This window comes from Parus major, chromosome 3, assembly GCF_001522545.3.
Source record: "Parus major isolate Abel chromosome 3, Parus_major1.1, whole genome shotgun sequence".
Lineage (NCBI taxonomy): Eukaryota > Metazoa > Chordata > Aves > Passeriformes > Paridae > Parus > Parus major.
In genome coordinates this window covers 26012706-26032882 of record NC_031770.1, presented here as the reverse complement: position 1 = coordinate 26032882, position 20177 = coordinate 26012706, and the positions used below count along the sequence as shown (strand labels likewise).

General features: G+C 38.9%; 1 protein-coding gene across 4 annotated transcripts in view; it reads left to right on the top strand.

Moving 5' to 3' along the window:
* The first annotated feature begins 2161 nt into the window (after nt 1–2161).
* The window catches only part of SRBD1 (S1 RNA binding domain 1), a 124407-nt gene continuing 106391 nt past the window's right edge, over nt 2162–20177 (top strand). Inside the window, exons 1-10 of one of the 4 annotated variants that reach the window (XM_015623027.3) lie at nt 2162–2490; nt 7669–7765; nt 9038–9114; nt 9531–9696; nt 10594–10941; nt 12399–12565; nt 13681–13798; nt 13935–14073; nt 16872–16968; nt 18119–18254. In XM_015623027.3, coding sequence (XP_015478513.1) covers nt 9038–9114; nt 9531–9696; nt 10594–10941; nt 12399–12565; nt 13681–13798; nt 13935–14073; nt 16872–16968; nt 18119–18254 — 1248 coding nt within the window. In that variant the 5' untranslated portion in view covers nt 2162–2490; nt 7669–7765. Of the gene's footprint in view, nt 2491–2513; nt 2629–7441; nt 7534–7668; nt 7766–9037; nt 9115–9530; nt 9697–10593; nt 10942–12398; nt 12566–13680; nt 13799–13934; nt 14074–16871; nt 16969–18118; nt 18255–20177 lie in introns of those variants that run through there. The other 3 variants (XM_015623028.2, XM_015623029.3, XM_015623030.2) reach the window with 3 other exon arrangements.

The window sequence follows — 20177 nt, the reverse complement described above, 5'->3', positions numbered from 1 at the left end:
AGAAGTAAAGTTGACTGCATGATACGTACTTAGACATAGGAATTTTAATGCAGTGCATCAAAGGAGTCAGATGACACAGGCAGTATTTTTATATTCTGCACAAAGTTGCAAAATATAAAATACTCTAAGTATTATAAAAGTTAATCAGACCAAGTCTTTAAAGATGACTTCTAAGGTGTAGGAAATGGAAAAATAGAAACTTCCACAAATGCTGAATGGTTCAATCTGCAGCCTTTGAAAGACCTTGGGTTAATGTAATGATAAAGGCACACAGATATTAGGTAGAAAAATTATAAAATTATGTTCCTATAGTTATAAGTAAGAATATGTCTTGAGTAAGAAATTATGTTAGGTAAAATAGTTTGAGGTTTGAGCTGTAATAATGTGGCTTATTGAGTAGGTTAGGGATCTAGAAGCTGTAATAGAGGTGTGTGTGTGAGTACATGACCTGTCACCTTAGTGGCTAAGACACAGGCCCAGTGTGGCAAAATTAAGCAAAGGTGATAGGTTATTAAGTAGAAACAAGTTTTGTGTTAACTGTCCATAGTACAAAAATGTTATATATTGCTGTGTGAAGAAGAAACACATGACAACCTTGAGCTATGGCTGACTTGTTGCTCCTCTCTAAATCTCACACCTTCGATACTGATATCTTACCTGAGCAATAAATCAGATTTAATAGTGTGGTGGTCCCATCCCTCATTTTTCATCTTGACATTAAGGCATTTATAGTTACAGTCTTTCATCCTTAGTTATATAGTGCACTGAGTTCCTGTACTTACTTAAACGTTGTTTTGGCGTAAGGGTAGAATTTGATCTGAAATATAAAGAATCAGAACCTTCTCTATTATAAATGACAATGTTTCATCCGTAAAGCTGATGACCTAACATGATTTCATGCTCCCTAGTATTACACTACACTACCTTTCGCTCAGCTCTTACTAGGACAAAACTCCAGGTGAATCAGCTCTGAGCTTGCAAACACTTGCACATTTGATTATCTTTAAATATGTGATCTGTCCTATTGAGGGCTGTCAGATCCTCAACTTGTGTAAATCAAAGGACCTATTTAAATCAAGAGAGCTGTGACAGTCTGTATCAGCTGAAGATCTGGCACCAGAGATACAACCCCCATGCATAAAGACAAGTATGTTCATAAGTCTCTCTTCAGGCCTCTGAAAGCTAAAGAGGTCAGGTAAACCCCATGCAAAGAGAGAGACTGCATTGAACATTATTGTGCTTAAAACCATTCCAGACTGTTAAACACACATTTATTATAAAGTCAAGATGAAAAATTAAGAATTATTTAAGTTTATAGCACCTTAGTTACATTTAAGATGTTGCTGTTCCAAAGCTGGAGGACAGCTGGCTCGTAGTTATGACCACAAGTTACAAATATTTATGATACAAAGCAGAAGACCTTTTAGGGTAATGGAAGCTCGAAAGACGGCTTTAATGTAGCTGTGTGCTTGCTCCAAACTTCCGGTGATGGCTCCAGAAGCCAGCACCCATTAACTTTTTGCATGAGATATGAACTCTACAGTATCCTTGCTGAGTGCTAACTTAGAAGATATGGATGAAAAAGGAATAGGTGTAGAGACTGCAGGGAAACATTACTTTACACTGAATTTTAAGGCAGGCACCTAACACTTCAGATACTTTTTCCAGCACTAGTGTGCAGATGCTTTTAAAGAAAAACAATGCAATTTTAGTGTGCATGGGTAAAAACCACGAGCATCCTATGTATATTGGGATCGACATGTTCCTATCTACTCCGGGGCCTGAAAGGGTGTGTATTTATTTCTGCGTCTTCTGCAGTCACCTTTGACGCAGTATCTCAACTTCACACAACGACGACTTCTGCTTCCCAAGATCCCTGTGAAAAAAAATCCTATTTCTTGGCTAACACCTTTCAAACTCCCATTAACCTAAAACCGAACCAGGACATTTCTGCACCGCCGCCCCTTGTCTTTGGTTTAAGTGAAAGGCAGCTGATGGTCTCGCCCTGCGGGGCGCTGACCCTCAGCCCCTCACCCTCACAGCTCCGGGCGGCGTGAGGGGCGGTGTGAGGGGCGGCGTGAGGGGCGGCGTGAGGGGCGGCGTGAGGGGCGGCGTGAGGGGCGGTGACGGCACCGCCCCGGCCCGGCCGCACTTCCTGCGGCGCGGCTGCCGCTTCCTGCTCCTCCCGTGGTGGGTCGGGCGGGCGAGTCAGACACGGCCGTGGTGGCGGCTCTTTCAAACACGGCAGCCGGCGGCAGCAGCGGGTAACGACTGGGGGAGCCGCCCGCCCCTCGGTGGGACAGGGACGGGAGCGAAGCAGAGCGGGCAGCGGCGCCGCGCTGGCCCTGGCGCCCTCCGTGCCACGCCGCAGCGCCCGGCGAGCGAGGGATTCGCTGTTGTCCCGGTTGTTCAGGCGGAAAGGAGCCTGTTCTTCCCTCCCATTCCCACCCCCTCTGCCCGGGGAGAGAAGTGCCGGACCCCTGCTCGGGGGTGAGCGGAACAGCGGATGCGGGCGGGCACCCCGGGCTCAGATGGGGCGGGACAGCTGGAAGGGAAAGGAAGGCTCTTGAGAGGTGGCTCATTCCCGTGGTTCTCCCACCGAGCTGATGCCCTTCCCAGACGGCGAGGGTGAGATTTAGCTTTGTTAGCCATTCCTCTTGAACGCTGTCAACATATCTGAAGAAATCAAGGTGTCGCCAGGGAGAGACTAGGGCTTTGAAGTACATAAAGTGTATTTTCATGTCGGGCGTCTTTCTGGGCCGACAGGCAGTGATTTGGGGTGGTAGTTAGTCACCAAGCAACAAACAGTCCTTTCCTCTCAACCCCCTTGTACCTCCAAGCCTCCAGAGTGTGTGTTCTGGTGTGATAAATTCTGCTGTGCAGAAAAGATGTTAGTCTTCCATAACCCTTTGGGAGTGAAGGCATCCCGTTTAATGAACCAGGATGGATGTGTTTTTGTGGGGCTGGTTTGGTGGACCAGAGAAAAGGAGTAAGTGCACATGATGTAGCTGTCTGTTGCTGCATCAGAAGCAGTATTCCCTGATTTTGGATAATGTCTTCATAGGTGGTTTGAGATAAGTGGATTAAGAAAAATGCATGAAAAGTGTATGTGCCCTTCTTGGGTAGACCTCTTCTGATTCATTTACGAGTTGCTGCTGCATAACACAAGTTTTTCCTTTTCCTCAGTGGTACTTCTAATTTTAGGAGCAGGCATGGGATAGAATGCACCTTCTAGGGGCACAATCTTTATGCTCTACCTTTTTGATGGTACTTCTGTAAATAAAATCAGTAGGTGGTGTTCTTACTTGTTCTTACATTTCTTCCTCTCTGATTAGCTTTGAGGACTATTTTGGTGTATGTGTGTACCCTGTATGTCTCTGTTTCTTTGTGGTTGTAATTTTCCAGTTAGTGCTGAAAGCTCCTAAATTATGTCTGCAACTCCTTCTTCAGGCAGGTCTGACTGACATTGTACAGGAAAAGTCCTTGGAAATCTGCACTAGCTTCTCTGAGCAAAAGTGTCTGGGAGTTCTCCAAGGTTTTAACCTCAAGAGGATTAAGTTGGTTTTATATTTTGAAGTACAACTCAGCTAACTTGTCTCTCCAGGACAAAAACCTGGAGAGACAGAAAGATTTCCATATAAGTCTCTACCATTGGTCTGCACAGCATCTTTTCCTCTTGTAGATGACAGTATGCTCACATTTTGATTTTTCTTTTCCTTAGAATTGTTGCAGTCAAGGTATCTTAAAATGACAAGGAAAATCAACCTCATGAGAATTTCCTTATAATTACTGAAGTGTACCAGTCTGCTTCTACTAACAATGGTCCAAAATTCCCTTGTCATATGGGATTCTTATAATGCTCGTTTTGTCCCACCTCAGGTGCTTCATGTTATAAATGCTGATTTGGCTAGTATTGTTAGACTTAAAAGAAGCTAAAATGCAAAATTATACTATTCTTGCTAGTTTATTTGTGATAGAAAAGCCGAGGCTGTGGAGCAAAGTTTGAGGAGCTTCCTGCATAGAGGGATCCCTGTTTTGTAAGGAATGTGTTTCTTTGGATTAACTGGAAAAGAGATTCAGAAGTTTCTGTGTGCTTTTCAGCTGGATGGGGCTTTTTGCAGTTACTGGAATGAAATTCCAAGTGTATTTGTGATGGTGGTATGTTTTGGTTTGTTTGTTCATTGGGGTTTTCGTTGTTTTTTTGTTTTGTTTTTATTTAATCCTGTGCCTTTGGCTAGAAAAATCTATTAGTTATTTCTGAATCTGAAAACTGTTGCTCCACTGATGAAGTTTTAGAAGAGGTGTGTGCTAGTGTGGGGTTTTTTTCAGGGGGGTTGGGAAAATGGTGGTGAGGAGTGAGAATTTTTTTAACTAATTACTTTTAAGCTGTTATTAAACTTCTCTTTCTTCAAGCAATTGCTTATGCCACTGGGATTCACATAAGCAGAAATTTATTTTTAATGGGTTGTGCCTTTGCATGAATAGGGAGATTGAAGAGAACAGCGGTCTCAAAATGAGATTTGAATTGCTCCTTAGCATGAAAAGGTCCTTAAAACCTCAGTCTGCTTATATTTGTGTGCAGCCCAGACCTGTTTATGGAGAGAGACCAGAGAAGTTCCTTGCTTGCTCTATGCTTTGTGCATACCCATATTAAGATTCTGTGCAATAAGGATGAGAGCTACTGGGTCAGTCTTTATTCCTTGTGTGGTCTGACCACAAACTGTAGTAGCCTTATTTTAATGAGTAGCTGACAGGCAGGGAGGAGTGAATTATTTGCAGCCATCCAAACTGTGATGTGGAGCTCTGCATTGGATGCAGAGGATAGAAGTGATGGTGGGAACAAAATAACTGGCAACACAACTGATGCCAAACTATTTGGAGAGTGGACCTAGCAGATACATTTATCTACAATAGCAATGATTTAAATAGTTTCAGCTCTTCACTGGACAGCATAATAGTTCTGTGAATTTCTTCAATTTTTACCTGGAAAGTACTTTCAAAGAATGTGCTATAACTGGTGAGTTTTGTGGAGGAACCAGGCTTTAGTGGGTGCATGAGTGTGTTTCAAGCAATAATGCTTCATGCTGTCATTTGGGACATGGACAAGCAGACGAGTTTTGATTCCCTTGATCAGAGGATCAAGAGTCTAGTGTGAAGGTTCAGCATTGAGGTTTCAGCCTGTCTTACAGAAGCAAAAGATCTACAAATCTGTACACAGACAGATTTGAAATGAAACAGCAGTCAGGAGCTTAAGTATGTAGACAAGGCCACATTTTCCAGGGATTAGCTCACGTTGCCTGCCATGGAAGTAAAATACTGTTGGTGAGCTAAGTAAGAACTGTTTTTCTTAATGAACAGCATTGTCAGAAATTAAAAGGTTGCTGACAGTGTACATAAAACAAGAAAAAGTTAGCTGATGGCTACTGGCCAGAAGCTTACTAGCCTCAGGTATGAAAAGAGCTGCTAGAACAGAGCTTGTTGAAGTTCAATATGATAATTGGCAAGCTGGTGAAATCCTCATAAGGTGAAGGTGATAAGCTGATAACCACCAAGCACTGTAAGCATCTGTGATGCATCTGTGGTAAGGTATAGCAAAACTGGACACAGACATGGGAAGGGAAAATGACCTGACTGGTATAAATAGGTTACTGTTAATTTTTCAGCTTCGTAATTGGCTCTTCCACATCTGTGGAATACTTCTGGATTTGGAAGGGACTGTCATTTCTTCCCTTGGGGTAGAAATCAGCTCTCACTTGGAGTATGGTTAACCAGAGCTGACAGAGAAGGAAATGTTAAAGGCAGTTTTCCCACTGAGGCCAGTCAATCTGGAAAATGGGAGACAAGTGGCCAACTTCACCCTGGCTTGATCCCAGCATGCTGTGGGAAGGTGACAAAAGCTGTTCCCTCTACACTCATGTCAGGGGATGTGGGACACTGCATCCCCACAGAAGTGGAGCATGGAGTTGGCAGTAGCTTATTGAGTGCCTTGTAATGCATTCAGTGTTGTAGATGCCCCGTGTGGAGCTTAACAGTGTTTGCCTTTGCCTATTTCTTGAGTCTTCCTGCCTCACTTCAGGGACTGTCTCCAAGCTTGTTTTCTGTATTAATTATCTCTTATCAGCAGTGGCATTTTGGCTTGTTTCTTTTTCATCCTCTTCCCTGCCTCCACCTCTGCACTGGATCACAGAAGTGCTGTTTTTCTTAGTCATTCTAAGTGTTTTCTTAGTCATTTCTTAGTGTTTGCACACCCCAGCACAGGCGGACCAGGAGGAAAATTTAGCAGACAGCTGTCTGGAAATTTGAAATTAAACAAGTACTTTTGTGGGTTCTAATTTAAAAAATATTTTTTGTAAACAAAAAGTATATATGTAGCAGCTATAAGGTTCTTTTCTACAAATATGAAGTACAGTTAGTTTGTTGTATTCATGGTGAGAAGGGGAGGTGCTTATAATTTGGCCCCACCTTGCAGTGGAAATATGCTTTTTTTTGGGTTTTTTTTTTTCCCTTTGTGATAGCCCATGCTTGATATTTATCTTACATGTGCGGTTTTGGTATTACCTTTTATTTTCAGCTGTAGAACTCCATTTTGGCTTCTGACCACAGCTTGGCTGTTCATGGAGAATTACTAAGGAACTCATCTCCTATTCTTCTGCAGATAATGGAGAGTTAGATAGGTCACCAGTATTGGATGCTGGGAAGTGCAATTAACTTTATAAGTGAGCATTACTCTTGCCATAATCTTACTTAATGTAACAATACAAGTGGTGAGGTATTTTGAGACCCTCAACCACTTGAGGTGAAAGGGGAAATAGTAGCAGAAAAAAGGACCTTCCAGATGACCTTTTACCTGGGCTTCTGGGTAGGCTCCAGAACTTTCATGGTATATGCTGTCTGTTCCAAACTGGCAGGGATAGTTAGAGTGGTGTACTCAGCAGAGGCAATGCTGACCTCAGGTGAGAGACCTCGTATATTGGTCTTTTCCTTGCAGTGATTTAGTGGCTACCCATGAAGAAACTGGTTAGAGGGTTTAAAAACTGATCATTTTGCTAGAATACCCACCTAGCTGGATTAGCTGAAAAGAAACGTGAAGTGTCCCAGTACCTTAAAAAAAAAGGGATCAGGATTCCACCTGGTTTGGATATTACCTATATTTGGAAATCTTGGTGTTTTGTGACAGCTGTAGCTGGTCTATAGCTGTGCAGATAATTTGCCCATGACAGACATTTTAGCTCATTAGGCAATCTAGGAAAACAAGTCCCCAAGTATAAAAGTGATTGGTTGAGTCCAAGCTCAACGAGGGGACCCCAGCCAATCCCGTCGAACCATGGATGCACCCATCTCATTGGCCAGTGAGCTGGGCGGAGTGGGGCCCTTGACCAATCAAGTGTGCAAGAGCGGGAAATTCAAAACCCTTACAAACGCGGGTGCCCAACAATAAAATCCGGCTGCTGAATGATCTCAGTGTATGTGACGAGCCCGGATCATGCAGCAGCAGTCGGATTTTATTGTTGGGGGCATGTCTTCAACATCAAAGTGAGTGTTCAATATTTTTGTTTCTCCCATTCACCCATTGAAATATGATCTAAAAATGTAAATGTTCTTTTTATATATCTGAAGTAATGTGAATAAGTAAGTAATTAATTCAGAACTGTGATAATTACTGTTCAGGTATAAAGAACAAAGGAACACAGAGAAGCAGAGTGGCTGGATGAGTTTGGAGGTATCTCAAAACTGACAGTGAAAAGGCACCTGGGAAGCTGATAAGGTGAGCAATATTTGCTATGTTCTTTGGAGATTTGTGTTTTCCGTGGTCATTGTGTGTTCCAGCCAGTCACATAATGGAACAGCTCAGAAATGCTGACCTGTTACTGACCAAGATTGTAGCTCCAAGAAGGTGCTTTGCAAGTAAGCCAGTGGTGCTTTTTGATGTGAGCCTCAACAGTGCTCCTTCCACTGCAGTGCTGAAAATTGTCACCTAAATTTTTGTGCTGCTTTACAAGGAAAACTTGCTGAAAGTCATTAATAACAAGTGTGCTTGCTTGAACGGAGGCCAGAATGAAGTCAGATTAAAGGTTGTTTTGCCCTTGAGTTAAATGGCACTTTAGAAAATGCTTATCTGGTTTGTATTTTGTAAACATGGGACTTTAAGGTTCCCATTGCAGTGGTAAGGCTGGATCGAAGGTCAAGGTATAAAAACATAAAGAATGATGAAATTGTACCAGATATAGATAAAATATGCTTCTGAATTTTGTAGTAATTACAAGATTTTAATTTTTTTTAATTTTTTTTTCCTTTTTATGTTTTTTAAATTTTGCTTTCCTGGCAGATAAAATTTTGAGGATACCTAACATTTTTCAAGTAAGACTGCTAAATATGATTATGGAAATTCATAGGCCCAACCACAAAAATTCTCTAACTGTTTAATGAAATACAGCTATTGTAGGTATGAATCTCAGGTCAGGAGAAAGCTTGTGCCTCCCCCACTTACTTTTGGTAGTTGTTTTATGCACTTTCTATATTCCAGTGAGCAGCTCATTCAGAATAATAGCTTTCATTGTGCATACAAGCAACAGATAGTCTTTAAATGTAAAAATTTAGCTGAAAATGGACAGTTGCCTTGTCCTGTCCCATCAAAACGACACGTGAGCTCACTTTACTAGATATTGATTTGCTATACATTTTTAAATGGATGGAGGAAAGACTGGTCACATACAGAATTATATGTGACACCCAATAAAAAATCTGAGAACCAGTACCCTTTTTGCTAGAACAGCTTTACTTTCAAGCCAAATAATTACCTCCATGTGAAGAAAAATGTAGTTTGAGAGGTTATAGTGCTGGTTTGTTTGCTGAGTTTTAATGACTGTTGAATGTGTGCTGCTGTGGCCTAAATTCTTGTATGCTGAGAAAACCAAACTTGCTCTAGAGGAGGCTTTTGTGATTGTTGAAGACATTATTAGGGCACATTTGACAGTGAGTGGAAGAGAATACAGCTTCAACCAAATGTTATGTTTCTCTCTTCTTTCCTCTGTTTCAGATGTCATCTCTACCAAGGAGGGTGAAATCTAGAGCCAAAGCCCCTATATCAGAAGAACTACCTTCATTTCTTAATTTGTAAGATTGGATTTTTTCTTAGGATTTTTTTAAAGGTTTATGCTAAGCATGAGCAGTTGCATAAGAGCAACATTCAGTTTCTGAGAAGTTGATTAAATGTTTTCATGCACAAAACTTGAATTATAAAATGTAAATTACTTTGGCTTCTTCATGCTCACAGTGAAGATAGGGTGAAAGTGAGTAGCCAGTTATCCAAACAGAATCATGTGTATCGTGAGTATGCATCATAAAAGTTGGTAGATTGTTTAAGCCATTAGCTCTGCAGCAGTGTGAAAGACCTGTATCTGTTGAGTCTCTCTATCTTTCTCTTAATTTTTCATGTTCACTTTCAAGCCAAAAACCACTCAGACTATCTCGCTTGTGCATTTTTTTTTATTCTTCTCATAAGCAATATTGTTGATTCATTTGTTTTTCAGGACTTCTGAATCGGAGGAGGAAGAGGAGGAATGGGAGCCAAAAAGCAAAATTGCCAGGGCACCTTGTTTGCCAAAGAAAACTGAGGCAAAAGCTAAAAAAGCTGCTGCCCCACAGTTAACTGTGGCCAGGAAGACGGTCAAGAAGGTAGCAATAAAAGAGGAAATGGTGAGTATAAGCAAGAGACATTTAATTACTGCTCTTAGGAAGTAACATGAACAGTTTTTCCCATTCTGGTTCAGTTGGTTGCCTGATGCAGTTTCACTGTTCCCGTGAATGTTGAGTATATTGGATAAACATAGCTTTGTTTTGCATTAAAGTGTCCATGATCTAAGGGTGCTTCTTGAAAATTTTGGCCAATGATAATAGGATGTGGTTTTCCCTGGAGATCTTTCAACAATATAAATAAATAAATACCTCTGTTCTTTTTGTAATATCTCTGGTTTTGGTATTGCACCTTTGATGTCTTCTACCTTTTCACTGTCTGAGTACCACAAAAAACAGGCAGCCTGTGCTTGCCTGTTCAATCCAGTAAGGACTGCAGTTTTATTATTATTAATATAAAATGCAGTTATACTGAAAGTTACACTTTTGTGAGCTATTAACATCTGAGATCACATCAGGACAGAAGCCTGTCCTTCTGACTTCTGAAGATGATCTTGGGGAAGGTTAGTAAAGGTGTGGCTTATCCAAGGTTAAACTGTATCTTGGCAGTCCAGATGTCAGTTCCAGTCCCCATGCTGGGAACCTAACACCTCAGAAGCGCTTCCCTGCCCTGATGTTTCCTGTTTTGAATGGAGGCAAAGATTGTCTTTTGAAGGAAGGTCCTATTAAATTCTTTGCAGGATAATTTTATTTGATCTAAATAAAAGGGTCTGCTGTGTGTGTTTGTATTGTTTCCTCCATGCAAGGTACATCTCAGTTTACTTGATTTCTGGCTTGGCATTTCGCTGCCCATGACATTGGGAAAATTGTCTGGTAGCAAATATTTTTAGATTTTAAATGAAATGTTGAACTATTTTGTAACAGTCAGTGCTTAATATGGATTTAACGTCTTTTTGGCAGGATGTATCCTTGCCTATTGCACCTGTAGAAGGTAATAAAATGCAGCTTCTAAAACCTAAGGAAGAAAATGCAGGCACTAAACCAAAAAGTTTAAATCGAACGCCAGAAGTGCCTAAGAAAATGGAAATAAATTCATTCCAAGGGAAGAACCAAAACAGTTTGAGTGATGAAAAACCCTCAACAAGCGTTCCTGTAGTGAAACAAGAGAAATGCGAGGAGGAGTTTGCATTTGATGAACCGCCCTCTAAAAAGATTAAATTGAATGCATGTCCTGAAGGAAAGCCAGTTAAAAATCGGGGAGGCAACAAAATAAAAGAAGAATTTGAAATGAACTGGGATATTGTACAGGTATGAGATCTTTTCCTTTCTGATGTACCAATGAAACTATTTCCTGCATAATTAGCATTTAGAATCTTTACATACAATTTCAATCCTCTGAAGTTAAGCAATCATTTAATCTCTGCTTAGGTTGTCATAAAATGTGTATAAATATAGATGTTGGTTGGTAACTGTTAAAACTTCAAACTCTTATATCATTCTAATATCTGTGACTTTGGTTGTCCTTAATACAAAGCTTGCCTGTAAGCGTTTGCATGGCTCTCCTGTATGAGCACATGGGGTTTTTTCTGGATGTATGCAGTTGAAACTCCCACAGGAAGGGATGCTGACAGATTTGGGATGTTTGTGTGCAGTTTTACAACTTAATATTTAGTCAGTGTGGATCATTTAGTTGCAGAGACCCTTTGAGAGTGTTTATTGATTTATGGTTCCATCAGGAAGGATTTGCGTTCCTACCACAACAGTCACAACAAGGGAGGTATCATCTTTATTTTTTGTAGGATTTTAGCTTTGAAGCCATTTAGGTGGAGGCAGCTTTGGCATAGCTCTTGTGTTGGAATCTTGGGTGTGATCATGGAAGATTTTAATATGAATAGAATGGGAATAGATAGGACGTATTGTATTCATCATCCTTAATACAGTCTGCTGAAGAAAGCTGTAAAATTTTGTGGCTTTTCTCACCTACACCTGGAAATACATGTGGAGAATTTGATCCTTTTGTGTGCTCTAAAAGGAGTGAATATGATTGTGCAGGTAGTGTTATATTTTTAGGCTTCAGAATGAAACTTTTGAAAGACTTTTGTATTCAGCCGTCTACAGCAACTATTAAAGTGCAAACAAACTGTGATGGTTAATATGTTAATAAGATAAGCTGCTTGTATAGGATGTCAGTGATTCCATATTGATACACTATAACTTGAGAGTACTCAATTTGTACAAAATCATGTTTAATTTTGCAAGTCTTGGTTTGTCTTGAAACTTGTCAGTCAGTAGTATTGCTGTTCGTGTTATTGGCTGAGTGTGATTTGGATCAGTTCTGGCTTTGTGGGTTTTGTTTGTTTAGCTGAACCATGAAGTTTGTCAGTGTTGGCTTAAAAAAAAAATTCCAGGTTTTCTGAGTTGCTGTGTACAGTTTATGGTCTTTCTGTTTTGTTTTATAATTTGGTTTGATGTCTTTTCTTCCTTGTATTTTTTTCCTTTTTCCCAAGAGGTACTGCTTCCTTCATTTTTTACTGTAGGTGCAAGAAGAAAACCAGTGTTTTCTGGAAACATGTCTTGCTGAAATACTGGGTGTGGTGGCTGCATGCTTGAGAAGCCTGTCTTGAGGACAGAACAGTAGTCTGTGCTGGCCAGTGTAATGTTTTGGGAGTGGTTTATATGTTGAATGAGAGGCTGTTTAAAGCAATCTACCTTCGCTCTTAAATGTGTTTGGTTGTTGTGTTAGGGTTTTTTCTCTCCTTTGACAGACCTTGTCAGAAATAACAAACGTTGAACCATGGGTGTGTGCAAACTTAATTCAGCTGTTTCAAGAAGAAAACACTATTCCTTTTATTGCTCGGTACCGAAAAGAGCTCATCAATAACCTGGAGGCCGACACCTTGCGAGAAGTGCAGCAGACATTGGAAGAGCTACGGTGAGTCAACAACATGAGGAGGGATCTGGCTGGGAGGTGGGTAACAGGTGGCTGCTGCTCCTGTGTCCCTTGTTTTACCTCCTTCTGTACACTACAGCTATAAAAGAACTAATAAAGAAAAAAGTTTAGAACTGATGTAATTATGCTTGATACCTGTCTGGTGTTTTGTTGGTTTTTTTGGGATGTTGGGTTTTTGTTGTTTTTTGGTTTTTTTCCCCTCTAAGTAACAAGAATTCTAGAGTTATTAGTTGACAAAGAGTAGTTAATAGTTGCTGGGAATACATAGCAGGATGAGATGGAAGCTCCACTCTTAGGAAAAGAATCACTAAGAACTCCTTGGCTCTCTGTTTGGATCGAGGAAGCTTCTAGTGAAGAGCCCTTCTTAGGCTAGAGTGTACCAGGAGATGAGGTTAAACTATGCCAGATCACTGCAGGAAAGAAATGATCAGCAAAGTTTATTGTGGCAATGGATGAGACTGTTTTCATTTCATCTTGCTTTTGAATGGCCCTGTGTTCTTGAGATGGCAAGGGAACAGACTGGTCAGCTGTTCTGTCATCTTGCTGTCCTCCTCCTTGTACTGCCTGCCAATCCCTACCAAGAGATTCTTTCCAAGGAAGGAAGGTGGCCTGAGAGAGTTCTTGTCTGAACAAGTAATTAAAGAATAACAAAATAACTCTGCTGCTTGTGGTTGCTCCTATGTATCATATTGAAGACCTTGGAGTTTAAATTTTGTAGCCAGTACTTGTTGCTGCAGAGCTAACTTGATTTGAATTGCATCTGTAAGAGCTTATCAGTGTGGATTTATTCTAGGACCTTTTTATTTGGCTTCCAGGCCAATGAATATTACATAAATGTGCGGAGCAGTAATGAATACCAGTGTTACTTGATTTTTCTTAAAGCTACCACAGGATATTTTGATAGTTTTGAGCTAACTGAAGAGAGAAAAAATAAGTTAGAAACTTTAGGATTACCAACTTGGTTTGATGAAGATTAACATGAGATACAATTGTAAGGGGTTTTAGAGCATTTCAGCAGTGTAATAGACAAGGTCACAATCAATAGACATTTTAATTCACTGTGAAATGTGACTTAACATTAATCTCTTGCATTTTAGTACTGTTGCAAAGAAGACACATACAATGATACAGAAGTTGAAGAAAGAAGGAAAGTTATCCAGTTGCCTTTTAAAAGGATTGCTAAATTGCAGAACTTTGGAAGAATTAGACCATGTGGTCAGTACTCTAGTCTTTCTCAGATCAAATTTAGTTCAAAAGTAATCTTGCATAACTAAATAGTGCACAGCATGATTAAAATACTTCCATGCTTTTTAATAACTGGTTTTGTTTTGTTTATTCTTTTTGTTATAAGTCTGCACCTTATAAAACTGGGAGTAAAGGCACCAAAGCCCAGAGGGCCAAACAGTTGGGATTAGAACCTGCTGCTCTCTCCCTCCTGCATAATCCTGTGGAACTCAATCTCTTTTCTTACATTAGACCCAATACCAAAGGTAAGTGCCCTGCTTCTTTGAGCAGTAATGTTCTGAAGGTCTGAAAATATTTTAAAAGGGAAATTACTTTAATTGTTGTGATGTTGCTGGAAGTTAGACAACTACTTTAAATTCAATAGTGCTTTAACAGTGTGGTAACGTGTTAATACATTTAATGACTCTTCAACCTTTCCTCTCTCTTTGTATTGTAAATAGTAATAATTATGGTATAGAAATTACATAAATCTGGAGTCTACATCAGTATTTACTGGTAAGAGAGTGGGAACCACATCACACACCTGAGACCTTTGTGTTGTTCTACTTGAATTATTTCCTGAAGATTCAATGCTGATTGTACAAGAGCCTTATGCTTGTACTCTGTATTGAAAGAAATGTCATCCAGCAAAGCATATCTTAATAAAAACTAGCCTATGGGATTGGGAGTGAGCAGTACAGTTTTTATGTCTGAATGACAGTAGGAATTGGAAAAAATGTAAGTTCTGAAATTTGAGCAAGAACTTTTAACAGCATGATTGTCACATATAGACTGCAGAATTGTGTGTCTTTGTGAATGCAGTTATGGGTGGATCTGTAGGGGGCAATCTCTGACAATAAAATGTGAAGATTGCTTTAGCCTTCTCTATGATGTTAGGTAGAGATGTACTTCTATTCTTCCCTGCCCCAACACATACTTTTTGAATTTCAGCATAAAGGTACTGAACCTCCTTAATAAGGCTGACTCTTACTTTTCTCACTTCAGTTTATTTAAATATTACTTATAAAATTCTGCTAATTTTGCAATGGAAATCAGTCACCAAATATTCTGGTTATTAAATTATGTTTTTCAGCATCTGTTAGTACTTCATACAGCAGTGTATTGCAGCCATATATCTGACTATTCTGGTGCAGTCTAAATAGCCGAAAGATAATCTTCACTGTGAAGGTTCAGATAAATTATTTAGATTCTACTCAAAAGAAATTGCTATTTGTTGCACCATAAACATTAGTTTTTGAAAACCAGTACACCTATTTTCAATTCTGTGCTAAAAATAATGCTGCTTAGGTTTATATAATATGTCTGCCTTTGAAAGTCATCAGAAGTTATATGCATCTATGAACTGGGTCACTTTTATCACCCTGGGAGCTAATTTGACAGCTTATATACAACTTGAGATCAGAGTGTTTTTGTTTTTTTTAATAGGAATGAGTCATTTGCAGTACAGAAAAGTTTTCATCAAATCTTAATATTTGCTTCTTTTAAATTATCAGTGTTTTTCAACTTATCCTAAAAATAAACCAAAATAAAAACAGCAGTTCATTTTTCAAAGCCCAACATTTGAAAGTTGAAAAAGCAGGCTAACCAGAAAACTTTGCTCTTTTTAGTTGCATGCATGGTCAAAAATTTCTCTAATTACACAAGTGTGTGCTGGTGGGCACACTGAAGTGCCTGTCTGAGTGGTGCTTATTGAATGGGAACTTTCTGATTGTTTCTCAAATTCTGACTTCTTTGGGCCTATACTATCTTGTTTAAATAATCTACTTGAGTGTCTCAGTCTATGTTCCGTATGATGCATGTCTTCAAATTTACTTAGCTTTGTGTTCTGACATCACTTCTACCATAGGTGATAGTAGCTCATAGATGTAAGGATCCAAAATTTACAACTTCTGATTAATTTAGGCATTTAATAATGTATTCTTATTCTCACTTGTTTGTTTGGTTTTTTTTCTTTCTGGCAGGTAAGTTTAGCTTCCTTGTCTTAAAAAGGAGCAAGATAATTTTTTTATAGTGTGTAACTTTATAGCCTAATCAGAAGTAGGGTTCTGGATTCAATGACTAATCAGAGCTGTGCAACCTGTTAACATGGTATAAATAAAGCTGTCCATTAGGCAGCAGGGTGAACAGAGCATGTATTGCAAGAGTCAGTTAATGCTGCACCTGCCAGCTCTAGGATTCTTGCTGTTTGCTCTGAAGCATTCATTACTGACTCTTGCTAGAAGCAGAACTAGATATATTGAATTAAAATACAAGATGTCTGCTTTATTTCATTATCTCTGCTTCTGGTCTAATTCAGTCCCTTTGCTAAGGGGAATTACATGCTTCCTCTTCTGGCCATTTGAAGGAAGGAATGGATTCTGTGTGTTGGAAATTAACTGAATGATTCTGTTATCTCTGCAGAGATATGAAGACATTTATAATTTCATGTCTTTGAAGACATTTTATAACTTCAGTGTTTCATAGGAGAGGTTGATGGTACCCTGACCTTAAAAGTGTTGCTGGGCAAACTCCTGCTGCAATACAATGGAAATATAAAACTAGAATTACCTGCAAAGAATTATAGGCAGTTTTCATACCAGTAGCAAAATACGGACTTCTGCTCTATTTTATCTGCAGTTGTTAATTTCATTAAAACTTCAGAAATGAAACATAATTTTTAAAAAATATATATTTAAATATCCAATATTACTATTATATTGTTTATATCACAGATGTCAAGATCTGTTGGCATCATAGTTAAAAATTATTTTTCCCTAATTCTAGTATAGTTTTGACTTCTGATAATGCATTGGTCACTTTGGGCTTATTAAAAATATAATTTCAGGTGTTTTGGAAAGGAAACTTTAGTTGATTAAAAAAAATTAAATTAATTAGGATCCTTTGAAGTGACTTTGCAAGTCAGGTACCTTTAATCAGTTTCCTTTCAGCTTGCATGTATTTTCTTAGTGGTTGTGCAGTTGTGTAAAGTAATTTCATTAGGTTTTTTTGTAATTATTAACTGTATATTATAGTGACTGTATTTTATAATTATTTTTCTTCTAAGGGCTTGCAAATATCCAGGAAGTAGAGGCTGGAGTGCAGCATATTTTAGCAGACATCTTTGCTAAAGATGAAGGCACACTGGATTTTATCAGGAAATTGTAAGTTCCATTCTTACTTTCTAAAGTTTCTTGCTTACATGGTAAAATGCAGTCTCCTAGTGGCAGATGTAGGACTTTTTCTTAATGATGTGAAAACAGCATTCCTGTGAGATGGATTTAGGGCCATTCCTGTGTATGTTCATTAGCCCTTCTGCCTGCCTGGCTGTCAGTGCAGTAGAGATCTGCTGTGAGCATGGCATGATGCTCTGACCCGCAAATCTGTGCTCTGCCCTATGTGTAGCAGATCTCCCTTGCAGTTAGTGACCCATAAGGGAGTTTTCCCTCCTTGCACTTTCTTCAAGCTATAACTCTTCAGAAGTGAATCTGCTTAAGCTCTTGCTCCAATAGCTGACTTGACACCAGTCAGTGTAACTAGTGTGCAATGATGGTTGATTTTGGCATTGATAGCCAATACGGCAAACAAAAATGACTGGTTTTAAAGCAGGACTTACTGATCCTTTAACTATGTTAGCCGAATTTTCTTACATTACCTGGCTTCAGTGTTGTCATGTCTGGGGAGCTGGTGTGACAGAGCAGTAGTAACTTGTTATTTTATTTTGTCTGCTGTGTACCATTTGGGACAGAGAAGAGAGTTATCCAAGAACATGCACCACCTTAGGAACATGCAGAGTTGCTTTGAGTCAGCAGTGTGAAAATTTCAACGAAGGGGGTTGTTTTCTAAGGGATGTGCTGTTGCTACCTTCATTGTTTTGCCCCCTGGAAATTCCTTAGTTGAATACTCAGTGCTTTACAGATGAAACCTGCTCATCTGAAGTGTGTTGTATGAATGATATTTACGAGGAGCATTCAGGATTGACTGTTATTTTTTTTTTGCAACTTCACAAAATTTGTTGTGTAAAGTTGAACCGAAACTGAAGGGCAGGTGGTGGCTTTTGAGTTTCCATTCCCTTGAGGAGGAGGTCTATGATCAGCTTATTCTGCTTGAATGTCCTCTCTTGGTATATTAGTCAGTACACATTATGTCACCTCAGCATGAAGTTGTATCATCCAGTTCTGCAGGTAATTAGAGTTAACATCACTTGTAATTGAGCAGACTCCAAAATTCATTTTTATTTGATCTATGCAGTAATGACTTGTCACAAGTTTCATGCTAAAATACCTTATAAATATCTGATTTTCTTTTCTTCAGATGCCAGAAAAGGTACATTTCCATTCAGTCAACGTTGGCAAAAGTGTCATCCAAAAATGGAAAGGAAAAAGATATCGATAAATTCCAACTGTACCATGAGTTTTCTTGTAATATAAAGAATATTCAGCATCATCAGGTACGACTTAAAATTTGAGTATTTTTTTCTTAGAATTTTAACTGTAGTAAATGTTGCTTTGTGTTTGGATTTTGTTGCTTAAAACTAATTCTAAAGATATTTTTTTTTCTTTAGTCATCAGAGGTAATAGAAGCTTTCAAGTTCTTGAAAGGCAGAAATAAGCTCTTGATCTGTTTTAAGAAACAGACTGCTATTCAATTCTCCAAAAATGGGCTTGTTTTGCAAGTCATCATTTTTCCCTTTTGTGAAGCATTTTCGGTTATCCTAAGCCCCAAGCTTTGACTTGTATAACTAGATAAAGAAAGAGCTGAAGCAAACTTACTAGCTCATGACAAGCTAATGATTTGACAGCTAGGCTACCCCTATTAGTTCAAAAGCAGAAGTGTGATGCACTCAATGCAACTGTCAAGACCTCTGCACTAATTCATAACTAATCACCAAGTGAATTGTCTCTTGTTCTATTTACAATCACCTAGCTTAAAAAAAAAACAACAAAACTGAACCAAGTAAAACAAATTAAAAAAAACCAAACTAAGATCCCAAACCCAGAACTAACCATAATATCATAGAAGACAGACCACTTGGATGTTTCTAACTAGAAAAGGCCTTTTCCTTTAGAAGGCTCTGATGTGCTTTTATTTTTTCTGTGCTTTATGTTTTAAAGTGTATTTTGAATTAATAGAGGATTAATTTATTACCAAAAAAAAATTCACAACATGGATAGACTAATTTTAAGCTGCTTTTCTGCCTGCCAATATAGGAAAGGTGTTACATGAAAGACTAAACTCTTGATTTCAAGAGGCTGGTCTTGCATAGGTGTTTGAAGAGGTACCTATAGTTTTCCTCTTTGTAATAAGTATGAACATTTACTGTACTTATATTGATAGTTATTTGGTGAAAAGTTGCTTCTAGAGGATCTGGAAAAGTTGATAGAGCAATCTATTGGCTACTGTGGTGACATTGACAAAGGTTGGTGGATTCATCATGTTATGATGCATGGATCCTTATTTGTTGAAGGAACACTTGAGCTGGCAAAGAGTATTTGGTATTACCTGCACTCACAGTAGTGAATACCATGATGTTTATTCAATGCATGTTGCATAATTGTTTCCTGGGATGATGGTATGATTTAGTTCTTGTCCAAGGCATCTTTTTTTTTTTATTTAAGGAAAACTGTTTCTTGGCTACAGTGAGGGCTAAAAGCTGTATTTCCCAAACCTGGTCAGCACTGTGATTATGTGGCTGCACTGTTTTTTACCCAGGATGTGGCCTTACTTTGGCTGTTTGATGTTAAGATTAGCTCAATCTGCTTTGGTTTATTTTTCTGTGTCTGCTGCTAACCTGAATACCTCTTTCTTTACACATTCTGGCTCTTCAGGGAAGTAATGAACGCTGATTTTGCAGCTGACAGTCCTGTAATCACGGGATGGTTTTGCACGTGCTGCCTTTCATCTGTATTTCTGCTATCATCTATTCTAATAAATTTAATATTTCTGTACTGTGAATTGAAGAAGTCTGAGTTGCTTGTGCTTCAGTGATGTTTCAAGGCTCAAGGTGTCACAGGGCTGTCTGTACTAGTTGAACAAAAAATGCATTTTATGATAGTTTCTGACATGTCAAATTTGCTATTTTGTAAATATATTGTAACTTTTCATGTTTTTGGTTCTTGGGTTCTTTCTTAATTTTTCAGTTTCTGTCTTTCTCCCTTTTGTGTTTTGATAATGAATTAAGGAGAGAATTTTTTTCTTTATCTGCCATTTCTTCATTAAGCGTAAACCCTGGTATTGTACTTTTGAAAGTTTTTCTCATCATCTTCTTTTTCTTTGTTACTTGACCTGCCCCTACTGATGCCCCTACTGATGCCCCTACTGATGCCCCTACTGATGCCCCTACTGATGCCCCTACTGATGCCCCTACTGATGC